This window comes from Thamnophis sirtalis, unplaced genomic scaffold, assembly GCF_051295495.1.
Source record: "Thamnophis sirtalis isolate CommonGarterSnake01/CBP01778 unplaced genomic scaffold, rThaSir2_p1.2 scaffold_6, whole genome shotgun sequence".
Classification (NCBI taxonomy): domain Eukaryota; kingdom Metazoa; phylum Chordata; class Lepidosauria; order Squamata; family Natricidae; genus Thamnophis; species Thamnophis sirtalis.
The window spans coordinates 110,225,004-110,247,326 of record NW_028261386.1 but is presented as its reverse complement, the minus strand read 5'-3'; the positions used below and the strand labels follow the sequence as shown (position 1 = coordinate 110,247,326).

The following is a 22,323-nucleotide window of genomic DNA, read 5'->3' as shown; positions in this document are numbered from 1 at the left end:
AAAGCTGCACAAAAAGCTTTTTTTTTGTTATATCCATAAATGAGAGTACATTTTGAAAATGTGTGTGGATTTTTATTTTAATTTATTATTTATTTATTTAATTTATTTTTATTTTAATATACAGGATGCACCAAGATAGATCTCAGAGGCCAACAGACAATCTAAAGATTCTATTAGGTCAGAATTTGTGAACATCAGCTAAAATGTTGTTACACTTAAGAATGTTTAAAGGTTATAAATCAAACAAACAATTCTGAGTTTATAAGAAAATGGCAACCAATTCAAACATTTAATGTAATAAATTGTTTGTGGGACCTGACCTTCGGTATGCTCTGTATATACCCAGACTAATATATATGTGTGTATATGTATGTTATAGAGAGAGAGAAAGAGTGATTATTTATTTGTCATTTCTGTTCTTTGTAGGGGTCAAATAGGTTTATAGGTTTTATAGGTTTTATTGACATTTGTAGGCCGCCCTTTTCCCTGAGGGGACTCAGGGCGGCTCACAGAAAACCAAGGGAGGGGGAATACAACATTAAGACGACAACATATAATAAAATCAACACCATACATTCGATATTCGGGCGGGGTAACGGTCCTTATCCCCAGGCGTGACGGGCGAGCCAGTTCTTCAAGGCTATGCGGAAGGCCTGGACGGTGGAGAGGGTACGAATCTCCACGGGGAGCTCGTTCCAAAGGGTCGGGGCGACTGCTGAAAAGGCCCTCCTCCTTGTAGTTGCCAGCCGACACTGGCTGGCCGATGGAATGCGGAGGAGGCCCAGTCTATGCGATCTTATAGGTCGTAGGGAGGTAATCGGCAGAAGGCGGTCTCTCAAGTATCCAGATCCACTGCCATGTAGGGCTTTATGGGTGAGTAAAAGCACCTTGAAGCGCATCCGGAGATCGACAGGTAGCCAGCGCAGCTCGCGGAGGATAGGTGTTATGCGGGTGAATCGGGGTGCACCCGCGATCACTCGCGCGGCCGCGTTCTGCACTAACTGAAGTCGCCGGATGCTCCTCAAGGGCAGCCCCATGTAGAGCACATTGCAGTATTCCAGCCTAGAGATCACAAGGGCCCGAGTGACTGTTGTGAGTGCCTCCCGGTTCAGGTAGGGTCGCAACTGGCGCACCAGGCGTACCTGGGCGAATGCCCCCCTGGTCACAGCCGCTAAATGGTGGTCGAATGACAGCTGTGGATCCAGGAGGACTCCCAGATTGCGAACCCTCTCTGAGGGGTGTAAAATTTGACCCCCCAGCCTGAGTGTTGGAATGTTGGCCAAATCTTTGGGAGGGAAACACAACAGCCACTCGGTCTTTTCTGGGTTGAGCACAAGCTTGTTAATCCTCATCCAGTCCATAACGGCCTCAAGACCCCGGCCCATCACGTCAACCGCTTCATTGATTTGGCACGGGGCGGACAGATACAATTGAGTATCGTCCGCATATTGATGGTATCTAATCCCGTGCCTGCGGATGATCTCTCCCAGCGGTTTCATGTAGATGTTGAATAGTAGGGGGGATAAGACCGAACCCTGCGGCACCCCATAATTTAGGGGCCTTGGGGACGATCTCTGCCCTCCCACTAACACCGACTGCGACCTGTCCGAGAGGTAGGAGGAGAACCACCGTAGCACGGTGCCTCCCACTCCCACCTTCCGCAGTCGTCGCAGAAGGATACCATGGTCGATGGTATCGAAAGCCGCTGAGAGGTCAAGGAGGACCAGGATGGAGGGATGTCCTTCATCTCTGGCTCTCCAAAGATCATCCATCAATGCGACCAAAGCGGTTTCTGTGCTGTAACCAGGTCTGAAGCCAGACTGGAAGGGGTCTAGGTAGTTTGCTTCCTCCAAGGACCGTTGGAGCTGAAAGGCCACCACCTTCTCAACAACCTTCCCCAGAAAGGGGAGGTTGGAGACCGGGCGATAGCTGTTAAGAACAGCTGGATCCAAGGATGGTTTCTTCAGGAGGGGTCTCACCACCGCCTCTTTCAATGAGGCGGGGAAGTTCCCCTCCCGAAGGGAGGCGGTCACAACCGCCTGGATCCAGCCTCGTGTCACCTCACTGCAGTTAGCAACCAGCCATGAGGGACACGGATCCAGAACACAGGTGGAGGAACTTACAGCTCTCATGGCCTTGTCCACATCCCCAGGGATAACGTCCTGAAACTCAACCCAGAGCTGTTCTACTTGGTCCCCCTGTGCCTCGGCTGGAACTGCGGGTGTGGAGTCCAAGTCCGACCGAAACCGAGCAATTTTGTCCGCTAAGAATTGGGCATATTCTTCAGCTCTGCCCTGCAGGGGTTCCCCCGTCTCCCTTTTGTTTAATAGGGAGCGGGTTATCCTGAACAGGGCGGCTGGACGGGACTCAGCGGATGCAACCAGGGAGGCTATGTGTGATCTTTTAGCTGCCCTAAGTGCCCTAGTATATTCCCTGGTGCAGGTGGTTACCATTGCTCGGTTCGATTCGGACTTATCGGACCTCCAACGGTGCTCTAGGCATCTCCTCCGGCGCTTCATTTCCCGGAGCTCCTCGGTGAACCAAGGAGGCCTCCGGGATCCGCCGCCTCGGAGGGGCCGCAGTGGCGCAATCCGGTCGAGGGCCTCTGACGCTGCCGAGTGCCACGCAGCAGCCAGAGTCTCCACCGGACTGTGGGCGAGAGTGTCAGGAATAACCCCAAGCTCTGTCTGGAACCTTGATGGCTCCATAAGACGCCTGGGGCGGAACCACCTGGTCGGTTCCTCCTCCCTACAGTGGGGGTTTGGCCTCCGGAAGTCGAGCCTCAGCAGGCAATGGTCTGACCACGACAGGGGTATGATGTCACTCCCCCTCAGACCAAGATCATAAATCCACTGCTCCGAGAGAAATACAAGGTCAAGCATGTGTCCCGCTGTATGGGTTGGGCCTCGAATTACTTGGGTCAAGCCCATGGCTGTCATGGAAGCCATGAACTCCCTCGTCCCATCAGAGTTTTCACCGAGCGATGGCAAATTAAAGTCCCCCAGGACCATCAGCCTAGGGAACTCAATCGCCAGCTCGGCTACCGACTCGAGGAGCGAGGGGAGGGCTGCTGCAACGCTGTTGGGAGGCAGGTACGTTAGCAGCAAACCCACTTGACCCTTGAGGTCCAACTTTAGCAGCAAAGACTCACACCCGACAATCTCCGGAGCAGGGACCCTGCGAGGAACTAACGACTCCCGGATAACAGCGGCCACACCCCCACCCCTTCCCTGGGCTCTCGGCTGATGCAGCACCTGAAATCCCTCTGGGCACAGCTCTACGAGGGGGACTCCTCCCTCTGGGCCCAGCCAGGTTTCAGTAATACATGCCAGGTCTGCCCTCTCGTCTATAATTAAGTCCCGGACGAGAGGAGCTTTATGAACAACAGACCTGGCATTTAGCGACAACAGCCGGAGACCAGGGTCCTGACTACTCACGCCATCTGGTCTTGGAGTGGGACTCCCAGTGGGACTCCCAGGGCCGGAAGGAGGGATCTCTGTAATGTAGCGAACCCTCCTTCCCCGGTAATGGCCTGCCCTGAAGTCCCCGCCGTATCTGCCCCTCCCTGTTACGACCGCAATACCCCGACCCTCTCCCGTGTCTCTGGTCCCCCCAACCACCCCTCCAGCCCCCGCAACTCCCGGCAGGTCCTCCGAATCACACATACTCATACACTCCCTCAGGCAGTCCCCACGTAAAAATTAAAACACAGAAAATTTACAACAATATGGTTGCCCTGTTCCGGACTTTCAGTTCAGAAGTATTCTTAACCTTACATGAAACTTCAGAAGTGTTCTTAACCTTCATTTTCTAAGAACAATGTAGTAAATTGGGAAGACGTTTGAGGACATGTGAAATAAAATGGTAAATGTATGTCACCCATTCTTGTTTTTGTTTTTTTTTTGGTTGTGTGATGCTTGTTGATTAGAGAAGCTCATGGAAAATCCCTAAATAGTCCATAAAAATAGGGAGAAATACATGACAGCATTTAAAAATCACACTATCTGAGTATGCCATAGTGAAAATCATACATAAATATCCCAAGCCAGTTTAAGCTTGGGTTTCAGCTGCTTGCTAAAGCCTACCTACTGTGAGATCTCAAAAACATCAAAGATAATGGTTCATGTTTTAAAAAACAGAGATAGGAAATATGCCATAACTGACAACGTGAACCACATAAGCCACACATGCAGGCATGTATGCAATATTATGGGATAATGCCTAAGGAATCAACAGCACACATCTTTTCCAGTTTTTTGCTCTTGAAAAGCAAATAGTGTTCTCTGAACTCTGGTTACAACTCCTTTTATAGAAATAAATTCTCCTTTGGTAATGATGAAACATGAAGTTCTGGGAACTTGTGTTCTGAAAGACGAGGTCAAGGAATGATTAAAGGAACATGAAACTCTGAAGCCCATTCTCAACTAATGCATCAAAAGTATTGTATGTGCCAACTTTATGTCATAAAAGTGGTACAGAAAAGCAAAACAAAACCACGATCGAAGACATCCAATTCTAATTTTTTAATATAATTTTCAAATATAATTCACTTAATTGAAGTAATACCAATTTACCTCTCTTTCATCCATATTTAGCCATTGTTTTGGATCATCTTCAGTTGCCAAAAATGCAATGAGCTCCAAAGCTGTAAGTCTAGTTTGTCGTCTGGATGATACAAAGATAAGAACTGGCTTGGCTGGAGAATGACTTCTAATGGCTGTTAAAACACAAAAAAACCCCCACATAATGGAATGCAACTTCTCGTTCTAGTATCTCCTTCACAGCTTCTTCTCGGAGTGTCAATGATTGTTATGAATTATGAATTAATTATATTTTCCTTTTGAATTATTTCAAAAATCTAAATTTATAGCAAAGTCAACTTTCTTGGAATGGGGGGGGGGAGAATGTGGGTTTAACAGTTAATACAGCAAAAGAGGAAAGTAGTCAAAATAGCATTTTTAAAAATGCACAAATGAAAAGCTCCAGCTTTTAGCATAATTTTATGGGTTGAGAAATAAAGTTTACAATAGCAGCTGTTGACATATGCGTATCTATTTTCTATCAAACATATGGAAATAAAAACATTCTCTAAATTATACTGCTAAAGTAATTTGATCAGAACATAGAGGTATTAACAGCATTCCTTTAGGTATAGTCATACACACACATACACACAAACACACAGTGTATTTAAAAATAAAAAATGCTGAATGTAAAAATAACTTACTTCTTGGAAGATTTGAATGATACTTGACAATCTAATTTTAATACTAATGACAATATGCAGGAAGGAGCATAGGCATGTGCATGTGTATACATATAACAAATGACAATGCTGACATTGCCCCTTCTCCATATAGAAATCAATACATCTGTTTCCTGATAGAAAGCTTGACAGATAATGCATTTTTGTTGTTTCAGGAACAGGTGTGGCTGAACAGCTCTGGACAGATTTATAGTTCATTAGTGTTTTTCTACTATGCTCTTCTTTGAGGTGTAAATAATCTGAACTGCCAAGATTGGTCTCTAGTCTCCAATCAATACTTCGCTTCTGTCATAAGGCTAATTAGATCAGCTAAAAAGCCACCTCACAACTGTCTCCTTACAATCAACAGCAGTTCACAATCCAAAATTTATTTGGGGATTTCTTTTTAATTGATATAATAAATATTCCTTATGGAACCTATGCAGTACATGCTTTAATAAAATGTGAAGGTGGTTCTTAAATTTGTCCTTTCCAGTGTAAGAATAAAAAGTTGAAAACAGAGATATCTCTGGGTACACTTACATTTCTGAAGTTTATGGCTATGCTGTGAAATTAGAATTATGCAATCTTAACTTGATGTCCAATTTCTGTTTACATTTATTGTAAAGATTCCATTAGGAGCAAATCTCCTAGTGAATTAATACTGAGAATGATTTACATGTTGTAAATCTCAACACACTAATAGGAAAAGGTTTTCACAGTGTCAAATGGTAATATAAATGATTCTGTCTGAAATATATTTCAGTTGTACTCTGTGCTGTTAGCTCTCTAAATGTATTGGGCAACACATAAGCCGTGTTGTTAAAAATACATTCTTTAAAGATACAAATAAAGGCCAAGAAACAGGTATTATAAATGTGTCTGCCCATAGTATGAAGTGAAAGAAATAGCTAAGTTTGCATACCCTGAAAGGCTGGTTTGTTCATGCTAGCCATGCGAGGACAGTAATGCTGGCCTGGGAAACCTTGTATGTGAACTTCCAATGGAACTGGACGCACGGATGGCCTGAAGTTAAATAGCCCCATCTAAAGAGATAAATAAGGTTATTTTTCTCCCCCATGTTTAAGACTGTAAATATTTTAAAGATAATGCTCAGAAAGTCAACTGTAAGCATCATTTACGTACTTGATTAATATTTAGCCAATCAGCTAGATCCTTGGCATTGGCTAGTGCTGTTGACAGACCAACTACTCTGACAGGCTTCTCTGTGTGAGACGAGATGAAATTAGTCCGAGACACAATAACCTCTAGGACAGGCCCTCTCTCATCGCCTAAGAAAACATAAAAAGAAGGTATAGATATACAGATATAGATAGGTGCAGCCAACACATTGCAGTTCCAACAATGATAAAGATTAAAGCAATTCCTACCTAGCAGATGAATCTCATCTATGATGAGAACAGAAACCTTTTGGACATAACTTCTATTCTGCCAGCTTCGGCTGATTCCATCCCATTTCTCTGGTGTAGTAACAATAAGATCAGCTTGGGCAATGGATCTCATGTCAGGAGTTACATCCCCTGTCAACTCTACAACCCTGTAAAAGGAATCATGTGGTCATTGTAAAGTATTAGAACGCACACTTTTATCACTTTGTAAGTGGTGATTTAGTCCTGAATGTTAAAGGGACATGGAGAATAACAGTATTCTCTCTGAACATAAGGATGATACCACAACAACATTCCTAATATTGTGTTTACTTCTTATATATACTCCACCCACCCCCCCAAAAAGAGTGTGTTGCCATCCTAATTAATGTAATTCCTTTCACAGGCAAGTCCTAGGTGGTAATTAGGAGGGAAAGATGGCAACACAGTGGTTAAAGAAAATCCAAGTTCTAGGAGAGAAAGATTTGCCTAATTTTCTATCCAAGTCATGATGCATAGAAATATTTTTTCAAAATGACTGCAAACTGTAAAATGTCTAGAAATATTTTGAACTGTTTCATGTACAGATTTTAAACTGAGGCTAAATCAATAACATAGGGAGTTTTTATTAAGCTAGACTCGTATACATACATATATTAAGAAAAAATATTTAAAAAGTCCCCAGAGCTTGTTTCTGTACAAAATATATTGTCAAGAAAACAGTTTTCAGATTTCAAGAACTGTATGTGGTATGATGGTAAGGAATATGCATAAATATACCAAATCTACAGACATCAATATTTATATATCAGCCAACAGTTCTCAAGACTGCACAAGACTTTCCATCTCAATCGGTTACTTAAATTATTTTTAAAAACTTACTTTTTACCAAGCTTTTCTTCAATCCTAATTTTCCAGTCTTCAATTCTTTCCCGTACCAATGCCTTAAGGGGTGCAATATATACTGCCTACAAAACAAGTCAAGAGTAGATGATTAAAGTATACAAAATCACTATAATATATAGTAATTATATATTTAGATTTCAGGGACTGTACAGTATTTAAGCTTCACTGTAATTGATATTAAACTACCACAGATAATGTTGAAAATTTTATTTCATTCTTCAAAGCAATTAAAATCCAAGTGAAATCAAAGTATAAAAACTGCTTTCTGATACCAGGTAAACTTTCTATTCTCTAGAATGAGTAGTTTTAATATATTTGTATTTTTTTTGCAGTACTTTTGTCCCTTAACACATTTTAGCTATTTGGTTTTTATGCCTGTCTTTCTATTTCATATTTATACTCTCTGTGAACTATCCAGGGAACAGTTTGATGTTATGGAATATAGAAACATTGTAAAACAGCGACAAATTACATCAGTCATATAATTTTTTAATAGAAAGCATTACCCCATTCTTCATTTTAAGTAGGGTTTTTTCACTTTGGAATTTTTCATTAAACCCACCACCTCAGATAAAAAGTAAGCCTCGTGTAATAGTAGAGACCATTTGTCAGTTACATTTAGTCCATATGAAAACCAGACTACAGAAAACAAACATTTCTTAGAGAAAAAAAAGGTATTGCAAACCTTTGTAGTGGGATAGTTATTGAAAATTCTGAAGATGGCTAATTCTGCTGCAACTGTCTTTCCAGAACCAGTGGGGGCTCCAAGTAGTACATTACTATCAGTGTGATATAATGTATAGAATATCTGAGTCTGAATTGGGTTGAAATGAGTAAATTTGTAGAGAGTTTCATATTTGGGGTGTCCTAAAGCTGTAATGGGTAAAGGCTGGAGGTCCAGTAACTCTAAAAAATGAATAATAAATATTAATTAATACAAAACATTTATGAAAATCCCAATAAACACCATATAAGGATTCATATAGATGGACGTGAAGATATAATTGTCTAGCTTAATTCATTCTTGAAAGCCAGTTTGGTGGTGTGATTAAGGCATCAAATAAAAAACTGGGACACTGTGAATTCTAGTCCTGCCTTAGGCACAAAGACAGTTGAGTAACCTTGGGACATTCAATCTTAGGAAGCAGGCAATGGCAAAACACTTCCTAAATCTTGCTAAGAACACTGTAGGGGATTGTCTAGGAAGTTGCCAGGAGTCAATACTGATTTAAAAGTGAAAAAAGGGCAAGTTCCCCAAATCTCCAAACCTGAGATACTCTTGCAGATTAGCCATCGCTTGGGAAGGGCTGCTTATGTTGTAAATGTAATACTTTGGATAATGCCTAGAAAGAGTTTTTCTCTCTCTTTTCTTTCCTTTAATTCTCTTTCACTGTAACCTCATCTCTCCACATTTCTCTTTCCTTACCAGTACTCCTTCTCTTCTTCACTGCTTACTCCCATCTGTAATGGTCAGAAGGAATAACCTTGATGAACAAGAGGAAGAGCCACTATCAAGATAACAGTCAAATCAAAGAAAATTGTAGTTGGGCCAGAAGTGTAATCTAACAAGACATTCCCTAGTTTTCACACTTCTTTAAAAAAAGTGTGTGTATGTGTGTGTGTGAACGCATTCAAGACATACAACTTTTTCCTCTTGTTCCTCAAGGTTATTCTTCCCAAGTACATCATCAACATGAGGATCCAGATTGTTGAGGACAATATGCTGATTCTGTAAACTACTTAGAGAGGGCCGTAAAGGACTATGAAATGATATATAAGTCTATTGCTATCAAGTTTTCTTCTTTTTGGTTGTTTCTACTACATGGAGACAAGAGAAGAGGATGTATATATATTTTTGAAGTGTTTGAAAACAGAATAATCCAAGAAGTTTTGGAATTAAAAATTATATAAATGAAATACTTTATTTTTCTTAGACTTTTTATTTAGTAGCTATTAATCTATTTATTTTATTTTATTTTGCCATTGTAATAGCTTTTTAGATTCTGCTAATACTGAAAACCCATTTAATTGAATATAATATACAATGAGAAAATTGTTTTAGACATATATATTTAATTTCCTGAGTTATCAGGATCAATTTAATTTTAAGCTGATTCAGCCTTTTAGATATGATGCATATATTTATAAAAACTGTAAAATTGTAAATAGTTTACTTTAATCAAGAATGACACAAGGACATACTTTATCATCTCTTTCATTTAATCTTATTAAGTCAACCACATTTATCAGACCATATAACAAAACGCAAAACATACTTATCATAAAAAATAAACAGATCTCTTCTCTGAATGGAAGATCTACTTCTTTTTATGAAAGGGACAAAAATCCAACCCAAACTCCAAAAAGGAGAACATGCTTTGAAAATGATCAGGAAGAAGTACTTTGGAATACATGAGAATGTATGGTAAGCATTTTTGAAGTGTGCACAGGATTTATGGAGAACAACTCTTCAGTAACCTTATCAGGGCTGTTAAGAGAGGTAAAGAACTCATCATCCTTCTTTGTTCGGATTTATATGTGAGGACAGTGCCTGATCAGGGCTTTTATGGGTAAAAAAAAATCTTTTGTCCTAGCTAAAGACTGGAAATGGATAATAAACTATATATTCCATAAGGGGGCAATTATGCAGATTGGTGTTCTTCAGCTAGGAGTCACTGACTGCAAGGAATATAGTACATTCATTAATTTGCCAATTTGTCAGCTTAAAGAAAGCAATGTTTCTGTGGTAAATTATATCATACACTTAGAATAGATTATTATATGTCTGGCTTTTAAAGTAGCTTTCAGTCAGGGTTGAATGTAGTTGCCTTTCTGAACCAACAACACCTCGCACACAAAGTGCCAACCGATTGTCAGCTTTCAGGCAGGGCCAAATTCAAGTGTTAAAAATTATATTTAAATTTTTGGAAAGATGATATTAAAACACAATAGTAGTAATAGTAGCACCGCTAGTAACTTCAATGTGATATTTCTGCCAAAGTGGGAAATTATTCAAAGGGCAAATTTGAGTAGAGGCAGTTAATTAACATTATGCAACAAGAAACATGACACATTCTCATATAAAACCACACCAATTCAACTAGAACCCTATGCGCCTACATCATTGTATTAAGTTTCTAATAGTAACTAGATTTTTTTTTAAAAAAGTATTTTTCCAGTATTACGTTTGGAGGTGTCTCTTCGTCAAACACTTGAGAAGTTTGGCATAGAGAGGTTGGAGCAAGTATGTAGTCTGACTCTTATTAAATTAGCAGAGAACTGCCATGATTCTGTTACACAGATGCTTTCTTTGAAGTTTGGTTTGGCTCAAGACTTCAGTACCCCTTTTAGGATGCTTCACAGTAAGGTATGGTTGGAGAGCCATAAAATTTGTGGAGGCTTCAAGCCTTGATATTGTTAACATACTTTTCATAGATACTTTAGAACTCTTTCATCATCCCCTACTAATGCTGTGATTTCTTGGGATCTATCAGAGCGGGGACGGGTGGGGGGGCTTTTTCTTCATCTTTGTCTAGCAGGACCTCTCTACACTTCATTGTTTCAGAGGAACCAGATGGGAATGGCAGTCAATTACCATAAATCCTCAAAGTCTCCTATTTGCTGATGTGTAAATATCTTTTTGCTTCTTTTGAATAGTACTCACTGATCAGTCAATTAGATAAATAGGTACACATGTTTAGCCAGACAGATTAGATACAGAGCAACAATGCCAAACACAGCAGATACACATATGAATTTATACATGCTTAAAAAGAACCCCGCATATATCACATGAGATGAATATTTCTGAAAGCATTCTCTAAGCTGAATTGCAAATGAGCTAGGCTTAACGATAATAATCACCACAACAATAGGCATACTGGTAAAAAGGTTTATGGTGAACAAGTTCATGTGCCACTGTTTTTTATGCAAAAAGGCCGTGTACCACCTGTTTCTATGTAAACTAGAGGCTGTAGAAAAATGGTACAACGTAAAATAAATTCTTACTTTAAGGCATCATGAAGCAAACAGAGAAAATTGAGGTACAAAATCAATGATCACGTTAAGTTATTTCAGAAAAATTCTGTGAGGTATGAGCTAATACAACAAGATTAAGAGATGCTGCCCCCAATTTTTTTAAAATCACAATGAGTTAGTCAGATTGGGCAATTGGTCAAATGTATAAGTTATGTATAAATTAGTACATACATACATTCATCCATGATAGCTCTCACTGCTGTGGAGAATCAATGAAAATCTAAACCACAACAAGTTGAACCCTCCTCCCCAACACTCCAATATTTAATATTTGTAAACAATTCAAGAAATAAATTCTATATGATTATGCAGGAATGCAGTTCTCAATACAATGTTACCTGTATGAGGTGGATGTCTCTCTGGCAGAATCAGATGCTGGAAATTAATAATGCACACAGCCTCAGCTCCCAGCCATCGGTCAGAGACAGCCCGGATGTAGTATTGAGAGGGCAACGGTTCAAAAATTGGGATTGTAAATACCAACAGTTGAGTTTCCTTTGCAATGACCTAAGATTGAAAAAAATGAATCCTTATTTTCTCCTCAAGTGGCTAACATGATAGTCTATTTTATTATATAGATGTATACAAATAACGAAATGAAACACAGGTAAGGAAAAAAGAAGCCTCAGTTTTGATATAATGACTCAAATACTTAACTCTCTGGAAAACCTCTATTTTAAAAATTGATGGAAAATTTGGGCAGAAGATGAGTTATGGCTTTGAATCACCTGTTCAGCATGATTGTCTTAAAAGATTGACAAAATTGAATTTGGTCTTCCTAATTCATAACACTGGCAGTATTTTGAATTTAGGCATTTTCTAATGCAGCAGCTCCTAATCTTTCTGGCTTGACAGCCTGGTGTGGGTGGAAGAAGGAATGGTTCTGTATGAGTGGCACGCACGCACGCAACTCCATTTGCACAAGCAGCGGATGCACGTGTTCTCTGCCTGTGCAAATGGAACTTCACATGTTTGGTTTATTGGTTTATTGGACTTATATGCTGCCCGTCTCCCAAAGGACTCAGGGTGGCGTACAACATAAAAACACATAATACAAAAGTTAAAAGAAAGATTAAATAGAATATCCAAAAAACCCAATAGACATTTACAATGAGATTTAGAAATTAAATTAAAATTAACAATTAAAATTAATAATTTATTTTATTCAGGCCAGGCCGGCTAGCTGGAAAAGCCAACTTTTCAGGGCGTGCCGGAAGGAGCGGAGGTCGGGAATTATACGAAGCTCCGGGGGCAGCTCATTCCAAAGGGAAGGCGCTCCCACAGAGAAGGCTCTCCCCCCGAGAGTCGCCAGCCGACACTGCCAAATATCTTTGTTCTTTTTCTTTGCACTCTTTCTGGAGTCTCAACATCTTTTTTTACATTGTGGTGTCCAAAACTGGATGCAGTATTTTAAGTGTGGTCTTACCAAGGTATTATAAAGTGGTATTAACACTTCACGTGATCTTAATTCTATCCTTGTGTTAATGGAGCCTAGGACTGTGTTGCATTGGCTTTTTTGGCAGCTACAGCATACTGCTGGCTCATATTTAAATGATTATCCAATAGGACTCCAAGATCCCTCACAATTACTACTTTTGAGCCAGGTACCACCTATACTACACCTGTGCATTTGGTTTTTCTTGCCTAAATGTAGAACCTTAAATTTTTCCACTATTGAATTTTAATTTATTAGATAGGGCTTATCTTCTGAAGTGTTGGCTATTCCTGTCAGGATGCAGCAATGTATGTTACTATGGTGGATATTTTTTTTGATATTTTACAATAATAATGTGTACAATGATGTTACACTTGTATAATAATTAGTAAACCAGTAACTATTAATAAGAATATAATAATATAATATAATAAATATAATAATAAATATAATAATATAATAAATATAAATATACTAATTAAGAATATATATATCTATATATATTCTTAATTAGTATTGTAATGTGATATAGCACATGTGGGATTGTTTCTGTTCTATTTTTTCAAAGCACTGTAAATAAATAAATCAATAAAAATAAATAATTATGAAATATAAGAATGTTTAGGAAACCAGCTCATAACATATGTGTTCTATGCTGTTATACAGCATACTTACCTGCTTTTTTTGAATAATAAAATATTCTGAATGATAAATGTGATCATTGGTGGGATCTTCCACCCAAATCCACCAGGGCTCTCCACCTGTTCCATGCACCTATGAGGCAAAGTAAATAAGCAATGTTATATATGTGTTCTCTTAAAATTTTCCTCATTTTATTTATTTATTTCACTAGGCTCATATGGCACCCTATTCATTTAACTGATGAGGCTGACATTCCTGACCTATATGAGGCTAGTTAAAATGACAAAAACAATCAACAATCAACCATGTCAATAATAAAATATCCCAATGCTGAGGAATATGTTATCTGTGAACGAATATTTTGATAAATGAAGGATAGTTTACTGTCAGTTTACATTTGAGCCCTTATAATATAGGAAGCATGGTGTCTGCTTTCTACTTACATGCCCTCACCCACAAGAGGACTAATAGGTTCATTTTCTTATACACTTATTGTAAAAGCTGAACTACATGGAATTCAGACAACAAATTATGAAACTTAAGTTCAGATAGTTTCACAAAAATGTTTAAAATGCACATATGATAACTGGCAACAATCTAGTCCTATTTATAAACTTTAGTGAAAGAGTAAATCTGAAGATGGAGAAGGTGAGAGATCTTTCCTTTCCTTTCCTTTCCTTTCCTTTCCTTTCCTTTCCTTTCCTTTCCTTTCCTTTCCTTTCCTTTCCTTTCCTTTCCTTGTACAAAAGTTATAAGTAGAATAGGGATATGGGATCAGGCTTTGGCATGTCAACCTGAATGTGCATAGCTGAAGACAGGCAGTATGGGAACCATAATTTCCATTGTACTTCCAAACTTACTGAAGCTGCTGAGTTATAGTACAGTTAAGAAACATATTCTATTATTTACTTAGAACATACAGTATCTGAAGGTTTTTAAGGGGTATGGAGAAAAAGCAGTACCTCCAAAATCATTTCCAGCCCTATTATTACATATCCTATAAGTTACATCTAGATGAGCTTATATTCTCAATATGTCCTGTTCTAGATATTCTTACCTGATCATTCCACTTGAAATCAGGGGTGATATTTAACCTAACTCTCAGTACAGTACGAGTAATCGGCTGGATGGTGGCTTCTACTGAGATAGAGGGAATTTGCTGGACGCACTGTTTGACCTTTAGTCCAATATTTACATGATGGAGCATATGACCTGCAAAATAATATGAAATTTGAAACAAAATAATGTTTATAAATATCTAAAGCAAGTGAAGGCAAAGGTACTTTATTACTTGTCTTTCACAGTTTCAAGGCTTTATCTGACTGTTACCCTGACTAGCCTTCCCCGACACGGGGAACCAAATCAAGGAGCATTCTTGCTGTACAAGCAGATCTTGACACATGACATAAAGAAAGTAATATTTAACTTAAATTTGTATTTGTAGCTCATAAAATGATTTTAAACTATAAGTCACTGATTAAATACCTCCTAACAATTTTGATTAATGCCATTCTTATTTTACTTAGAAATACTGACCTTGGACATAAAATCCATTAAGTATTTTCCTAAATATAAAATCGGACCTTACTGAAAGCAGGATGCTTTCAATGAATCCTTAGAATTCATTCACATACATAAAATATAAAATAACCGACGGGCGTTGCTAGTAAATTAAGTCTGACTAAAAAATATCCCAGGCAAGGATATATTGAAAAATGTTGAGATATAGAATTGCTACTTTCTTCTGAGTCACTGGGAAAAAGAGCCAGTTTTGTAACAGAACTCCAAAGAAGAGCAGCAGATGTGCACCATGAGGATTCCAGGTCCTGGCAAGGAGACCATCAGACCGGAAACAAAAACCACAGGTCCCTCTAATCCCACGACTCTCTACTATTGGCAATTATCTGAAGTCTCATGCAGATCTTAGTCACCATACTTGCAAGAAAAGGATTCAGCTAGGGCCCCCTAGTAGGTTATAAAAGAAAAGGAAGCTATGAATAGATCTGTAATTTTATGCCAAAAGCTTTTATTCTGAGCTCAGATAAAACAGGGAATGTTATAACTAAAATGGGCATCAGTGAAATAAACTAGTTTTTTTTGTAAAGGTCCACATACACATACAGGGCTGCAGGAAAAAGATCAGAGTTTGAAATTCCTGGTATCTCTTAAGGGGGCTGATCAGCACTCAGATCAGGATAGGTTAACTCCAAAGTCAACTTCAGACCAATAATCAAGTAAGCAACACCCCAATCAAGAAATTGCTGAAGAGCCTTTAATAAACTGCCTAACCAAAGAATCCCTAAGACCGCCCCCACTCACACAGACAGGCAAGACACCAGAATATAAACTGACAGCAAACAGCACTCCTTACTAGCACTGATGATGTTACCTAGTTAGGGCAATGAAGCCCCTGCAAGAAAACAAGCAAGTTCAGAGCGCATCAAGGACCCCTCAGACTGTTAAATATTAAGACACATTCATTTCTCCTTGGCATCTTACCAATTTCATCTTTCCTCATGTCCTTCAACTTATCAATGGTGAGATTCTTCTGTTCCAGCTTGGCAAGGACTGGTGGGGGCAGGACAGTGAACTGCCGCAAAGGGCTGACCCAACCCCACAGTCGCTTGTCGATAACCTTGCTGAGATTTAGCAGTCGGTATGTCATTGCTGGCCATCGTTTACGAAGGGATATTTCAAAAAGAGCTCGAACAATACGTGCAGCATTCTGTCAAATAAAACAATAGTAGCACATTATATCACGTCTATTCCTTTGCCACTATCATGTTAGAATAGAATAGAATAACAGAGTTGGAAGGGACCTTGGAGGTCTGCTAGTACAACTCACTGCTTAGGTAGGAAAGCTTGTACAATTTCAGACAAATGTTTGTCCAATCTCTTCTTAAAAACTTCCATGTTGGAGCATTTACAATTTCTGGAGGCAAGTTGTTCCACTGGTTAATTGTTCTAACGGTCGGGAAATTTCTCCTTAATTCTAGGTTGCTTCTCGCTTTGACTAGTTTCCACCCATTGCTTCTTGTCAAGCCATGTTCACTGGCTTGAATCAGATAGTCACAATGATAGCTGACATTCGGGACCTTCTCCGTTATGGAACTCACATTGTGAAAATTCCAACAGAAAGATGTAACTGGGAGTGTAACATTTTCCCACACAACTTTGTTCTGTATGACATTTTCAGATGCTAGCTGGCACCAGAATTTTTTTTTTCTTTTGCTAGTATATACAATAATTTGGTCTGCATTTGTTCATTAATTCTTTTTTTATCTTTATATATCACTTAGAAAGAGAACTCCAAAATAGTAATAATAATCATAAAAATAATTTGGGTAGCCACTGAAATAATTGTTGGGTATATTCTGTAATCCTTACTTCTATATAACAATTTTCAGAGTGAGCAAGATGGCTGAACAAAGGGAACATACTCTATAGCCCTTTGCAGCACTTAGGGATTTCAGTAGAGACAGACCTTGGGATGCAAAGTCAGTGTGAAAAAGATCCTATGTTGAAAAGATGTAGATTTTTAAAACAAAAATACTACTCCCAGCTTGACAACTAAATGTGGACATAAGCACATAGACTTTTGGCTTTCTATGTATCTTAGGTAAGTCATTGGTAGGAGAAAGAACTAAATTTTACCTGTGCAACATAAGCAGAATCTGAAATTAGGGAAAAACTATCCATCTCTCCTCGGCTAACATATGTTTGCAGAAGGATATTTATTTTCCCATAATTGTTCTCCACACCACCAGGTGCAGCAAGTTCACAGAAATTGCTCAGCAAGGCTTCCAGCTCTTCTATTTCTTCTTCTCTCACCTGAAATATAAATTAATGGACTTTGAAAAGGCTGGTGCAACTTGTTAAATCTTCCACATGCAAATTAAATGTCAATTATCTCTCAATAAATGTGTTTTAAAACATTCTACAGTTTCTGAAAAACAAGTCTCCCAGCACTATACTTAATGGAGCCTAATTGAAACAATCTTAATAACGACACAATTATATTTCATTATACGTCATCTTTTATTAAGATTGCCATTGACAGAAATGTACCTCATAAATTAAATATTTTGACCATGCCATGCTTCACCTGATAAGATTTCCCTTTTTATCTGACCTCTAGTCTTTTCAGATTAGGGCAAACTTGAATTAACTTTAAATGCATTCATTAAAATTACACAGTTTGCATGGGGCATATTATGTTTTTAGCTTAAAACTCTGAAGTACTATGATTCATGATATTAAGGCTTTCACTGTTAATAAGATTAAGATTTAATATAACTAAAGATACATTCAAATCTACACTTTGAATTATGCATAGTATTCCAATTTCTCATTCCTACTTGCAAAGCAGAGGTGAATTTACATATTCTTTGATTCCGTGAAATGTTCTTAGCCTAAAACTTGTTTAAAGAAGGCATATGTTTGCACTTGACGGGGATCACCTGAAGGCCATTTCCCTCAAACCCTGACCATTTATGCAATATAAAAACTAAGAAGAAAACTCACAATAATTTTCAGCATTGTTTCCCCCCCCCCCCAGTCCCTATCTTTCATCTTAAAAGAGACTCAATTTTGTTAACAACCGAATGATTGCATTTTGTATGTTGGCACATGTTGTTAGCTCTGGTATGAAAAAAAAAATCAATGGTCAATCAGGCCAATCAATGGCTTGATCAGAGGCAGCTATTCTGCTCCTCTATCATGTCAATTTTGCTTATTAGAAAGGAGGCTCTCATTGCCTACTGGTCAGACCATGTATCCAATTTCAAAAGAGATTTGGGAAGTTGCAGTGGCTATTAATTCTAAACCAAGAAAAAGCTAATCAATGAAATCCCAAACACATCTTAGTAAATCAAAGCAAAAGATCCCCTACCACATTCTTTCATTCTTAAAATATTGTTAGAAGGCACTTTTTTTTTTGTAATACTCTGGAATATACTAATTATTGATACAATTTAATCAAAAATTTAGTGAATTAAAACCAAATCTAACATAGATATTTGTATAAAAACTTTCTCTAGGTAAAATATTTGGTGCATTAAAAAAACTACTTTGAAACGACCCTTTTGATATTTCCAGATTTGGAACAAAATGTGATAATATTCAAGTGTGTTGCTTTGAGAGTTTCAAGTTGCAACTGGTTTTATTTTGTGGCTTGTCACTAAATTTATCCTTAAAAATTTCCTCAGCTCAGTAGATGGTTTTTGCTCCTCTCTCAACCAAAATTTCAGAAAAGCACACACTGTAGCTGTTGCTAAATTACTGTCCCCAAGATACATAGATCCCCCATGTGTATAAATGCATAGATGGGCTTAATTCAGAAATGTAACCATTTCAGGAAATCACATTTCACTGAAAACAGAGATTCTGACTGTAAATAAAATAAAAGCATTCTGCCTTCAAGCAAGTTGAATAGTAGTACCAAAGCTATGTATATTTGCTTTTCAAGTGATTGTTCTATAAAACTGGGAAGCAGGGTTTTTATGGTTCTGCCTGACCTGACTAGTGACTGAGAAAAAGGATAAAGCAGCTGAAGAAGTTGCAGAAAAGTAAGAGAACCCGAGATAACATATCCATTAGATTAATATTGCATATGTTAATTTTCCAGAAATACTTTGATTCATATTTTTGTTTCGTTTGGTTTAAAAAAAACAGCACCTCTGACTAAAAACACTTCTGGACACATTATGTAAGGTGTATTCACAACAGCAAAAAAAAGAAATGTGAAATGTTCTAACCTTGATTTGGTCAAATTCTTCAGCTTTAGAAACAATAGCAAGAATGTCACCTTCTGTTTTATGAGCATCAAAGAGTTCATTGAAAGTCTGCAAAACCAAGAAACATCAGTCTGCTGTTTAAAGCATTATTTACAAATACACTCCCATCCAACCACTAGACGCTGAATAAAGATAGGAAGGAACAAATTGCAGAACAGATCAAGAAAAAATAACAGCCAACATATTGATATTAAAAATAAATTTCAGCTGCCCATATTTAAATGCAAATTGATTAATTACCTAGGCAAAAATGAACTGATATAAAGTCCATTGAAAAATAAAACAAAAATTGAATAAGATTCACTCATAGAACCTCTTTGAAATTCAGAAAAATAAAGGTCAGCACTTTTTAGATGTACATTGCAATTTCCAGGGTTTGTGCATGTGCATGTAGGTAAACATGCTAACAGATCTTTTATGAATATAAATGCTTCTTATATATTATTTTATGAAATCATTCTTGTGATTTTAGAATCCTCTTTTACTACAAAGTGTGAACTATAATGTAGATCTGCAATTATTATCTCCACACTGCTGTTTTAGACTGCTAATCAGACACAAATTACTCCCTAAAGAAAGATAACAAGGTTGTTAAATATAATGCCATGCTTTTGCTTCATAATATACTAAATTATAGGGAACATTACCTCAATTGTGTTATATTTAATGTAGTAGTGGCTTGCAATTCTGCCTAAATCAGTTGAAGAAAAAAATCCAGTTCTCTCTTCAAACCGAATCATCCGGGCTTTATCCAGTTTTCGGCCAACTTCAATCACCAACTGTTCTCTGTGCTTCTCTAAACTTGGATCCATCTGAAATACAGTCAGGAATTGCATGTTAAGGATGGATGGATGGACAGATGCATAAGACAGAAGGTAAATGTGATCTTGCCTTATTTTTTCCCTCTCCTCCAGCAAAACACATAGCAATGGGTATATTTTAGTGGATTTTATTGTGGAATTAATAAATTAATTAATTATCAATTAATTAATAAAAATTAATTAATTGATTGAGAATACTTAGAATTAAAATATTTATTAAGTTAATCTGACCCTCTTATGGTCAAATAATGTTTAGAATACCCTCGGGAACCCAAAAGGAGACAGGAAATTCTCAAGGTAAATTAAGAAAAGAATGGATATAATTATAGATGATTATAACTAACACTGTTGTTACAAAAGATATTAGATTTTAGGTTTTACCTTTAATAGTGAATAATTATGAAATGGTGATAAGGGGAATCTTAATTTGCTATTTATTTCTGGTAGAGATGGGAAGGCCCTGTCTCCATTAATTTTCTAGTTACAATCCGACACAATTGCAAGATCCGTGTCTAAAGCTAATACCAAAACTTGAGATTAATACTATTTTTCTTTCTGTGCCTGGTGATTCTGAAACGAAAGTAGTGTTATTTTTAGCAGTGTCTACATGGTAAATCTTTGATATTTAAAATTGTATGAGGAACTTTAAGTATTTCCTTTAGTCTTTACTAACTGAACACTGTGTATGTGTGAATATCTATTCTAATTATATTTGATGACAGACTATAATGGCTGTGATATTTCTTATTTCATTTTTATGTAAACCTGACATTTAAGGCTAAAAAGCTGGCAGAGAAAATGCACATAGGATACACAAATGTGAGTAATTTGATCAGGTTTCACATATTTAGCCTAACTGTTGAAAACTTCATCTACCACAATTCCCCAGAAAAATAACTAAGGATGCTCTTTTTTATGTTTCACACTGAACATTTTCAAAACATATAGGAGTTGCTGATCTCAGGAAAACCAACAAGGCCAAATATTTAATCTCCCATCAGGAAAGGATTACAGAACCAGAAAGCAAGTTAGGTTTTTTGCACATTTTCTACCTGATAAGCTTTGTGACTGATGCCATATACTAATGGGTTTGCTCTCATCCGTACATAAAGGTAAGTGTAACTTATCCACTTTACTGCTTCCTCAACATTTGTCACTGTTCCAAGAGCAATCTGCAAGTGGGGAAAAATAAAAACAAAATTTCATGTTAAATGGTTTATAAATAGGGTTTATAATGTTCCACGTTTTATATGAGCAGAACTGAATATTCCAGAGGAGTATTGTAGAGAAAGATTGAAAACTTACCAATGAAGTGGTTGAAATGTACTTTCAGAACAAAATATATTCCTTAGGCCCACAATTTACTTTGTTGAGATAAAGAGGGAGGAGAATTATGTGACATTGGACTGAGTAGGGGAACATGCATATTTCATTCCCTTTTTTGCTGCTTGTCTGAGAAGCCTTCTATCCTGAGTTTTCTCCTGAAGATTGGGTTATATTTTTCTAATACCCCAAAGCAAAGCACTTTTCAGATTGTCACTTTATATTTCAGAATCAGATTTTCCATTTTGTAATTACTATGATGGAATATATAAACTCAACTGTCCTGAACACCTGAAGTATGTACATTGGGGAAAAAATTAACTATCCATTTTATAAATAAAGCCAGTTTTTCTTCATGGATTCTTTCACATCAAATGACATTCTGAAAGGATTTTTCAAAGGGAGGGAGGAAAAAGGGAGGGAGGAAGATAGGCAAGCAGGCAGACCAATTGCTTAAATAAGCAACTGCCATTTATCCAAGGTAACTGAAATATTTGATAAAGTATAATATAGCTGAATTTGAAAGCTGACTTGCTGGAATATCACACAAAGGATATAATTAGTTGAAACCTCCAAAAAAGCTAAATGTCTACACTCCCTCTTTGATAATCTTGTGCTATAATGCACTAGGTATCTATACAGTCACTTAGTATTGACAATGAATTGATCCCACATCAATTCCACTACCCTCTACACTGGAGCATCTACAATTCTAAAAATGCATTTAATT

The 22,323-nt window shown here is 37.6% G+C and overlaps 1 protein-coding gene across 1 annotated transcript in view; it reads right to left on the bottom strand.

The window, feature by feature from the left end:
- The window catches only part of ASCC3 (activating signal cointegrator 1 complex subunit 3), a 223,966-nt gene that overhangs the window by 68,268 nt on the left and 133,375 nt on the right, over positions 1-22,323 (bottom strand). Inside the window, exons 17-30 of the mRNA XM_087718718.1 lie at positions 21,323-21,442; positions 20,097-20,261; positions 19,411-19,497; positions 17,309-17,485; positions 16,154-16,379; positions 14,712-14,866; positions 13,688-13,786; positions 11,916-12,084; positions 8,225-8,445; positions 7,516-7,601; positions 6,637-6,803; positions 6,392-6,537; positions 6,171-6,291; positions 4,575-4,717 (exon numbers count right to left, since the gene is read on the bottom strand). Coding sequence (XP_087574844.1) covers positions 4,575-4,717; positions 6,171-6,291; positions 6,392-6,537; positions 6,637-6,803; positions 7,516-7,601; positions 8,225-8,445; positions 11,916-12,084; positions 13,688-13,786; positions 14,712-14,866; positions 16,154-16,379; positions 17,309-17,485; positions 19,411-19,497; positions 20,097-20,261; positions 21,323-21,442 — 2,082 coding nt within the window. The remainder of the gene's footprint in view (positions 1-4,574; positions 4,718-6,170; positions 6,292-6,391; positions 6,538-6,636; positions 6,804-7,515; positions 7,602-8,224; positions 8,446-11,915; positions 12,085-13,687; positions 13,787-14,711; positions 14,867-16,153; positions 16,380-17,308; positions 17,486-19,410; positions 19,498-20,096; positions 20,262-21,322; positions 21,443-22,323) is intronic.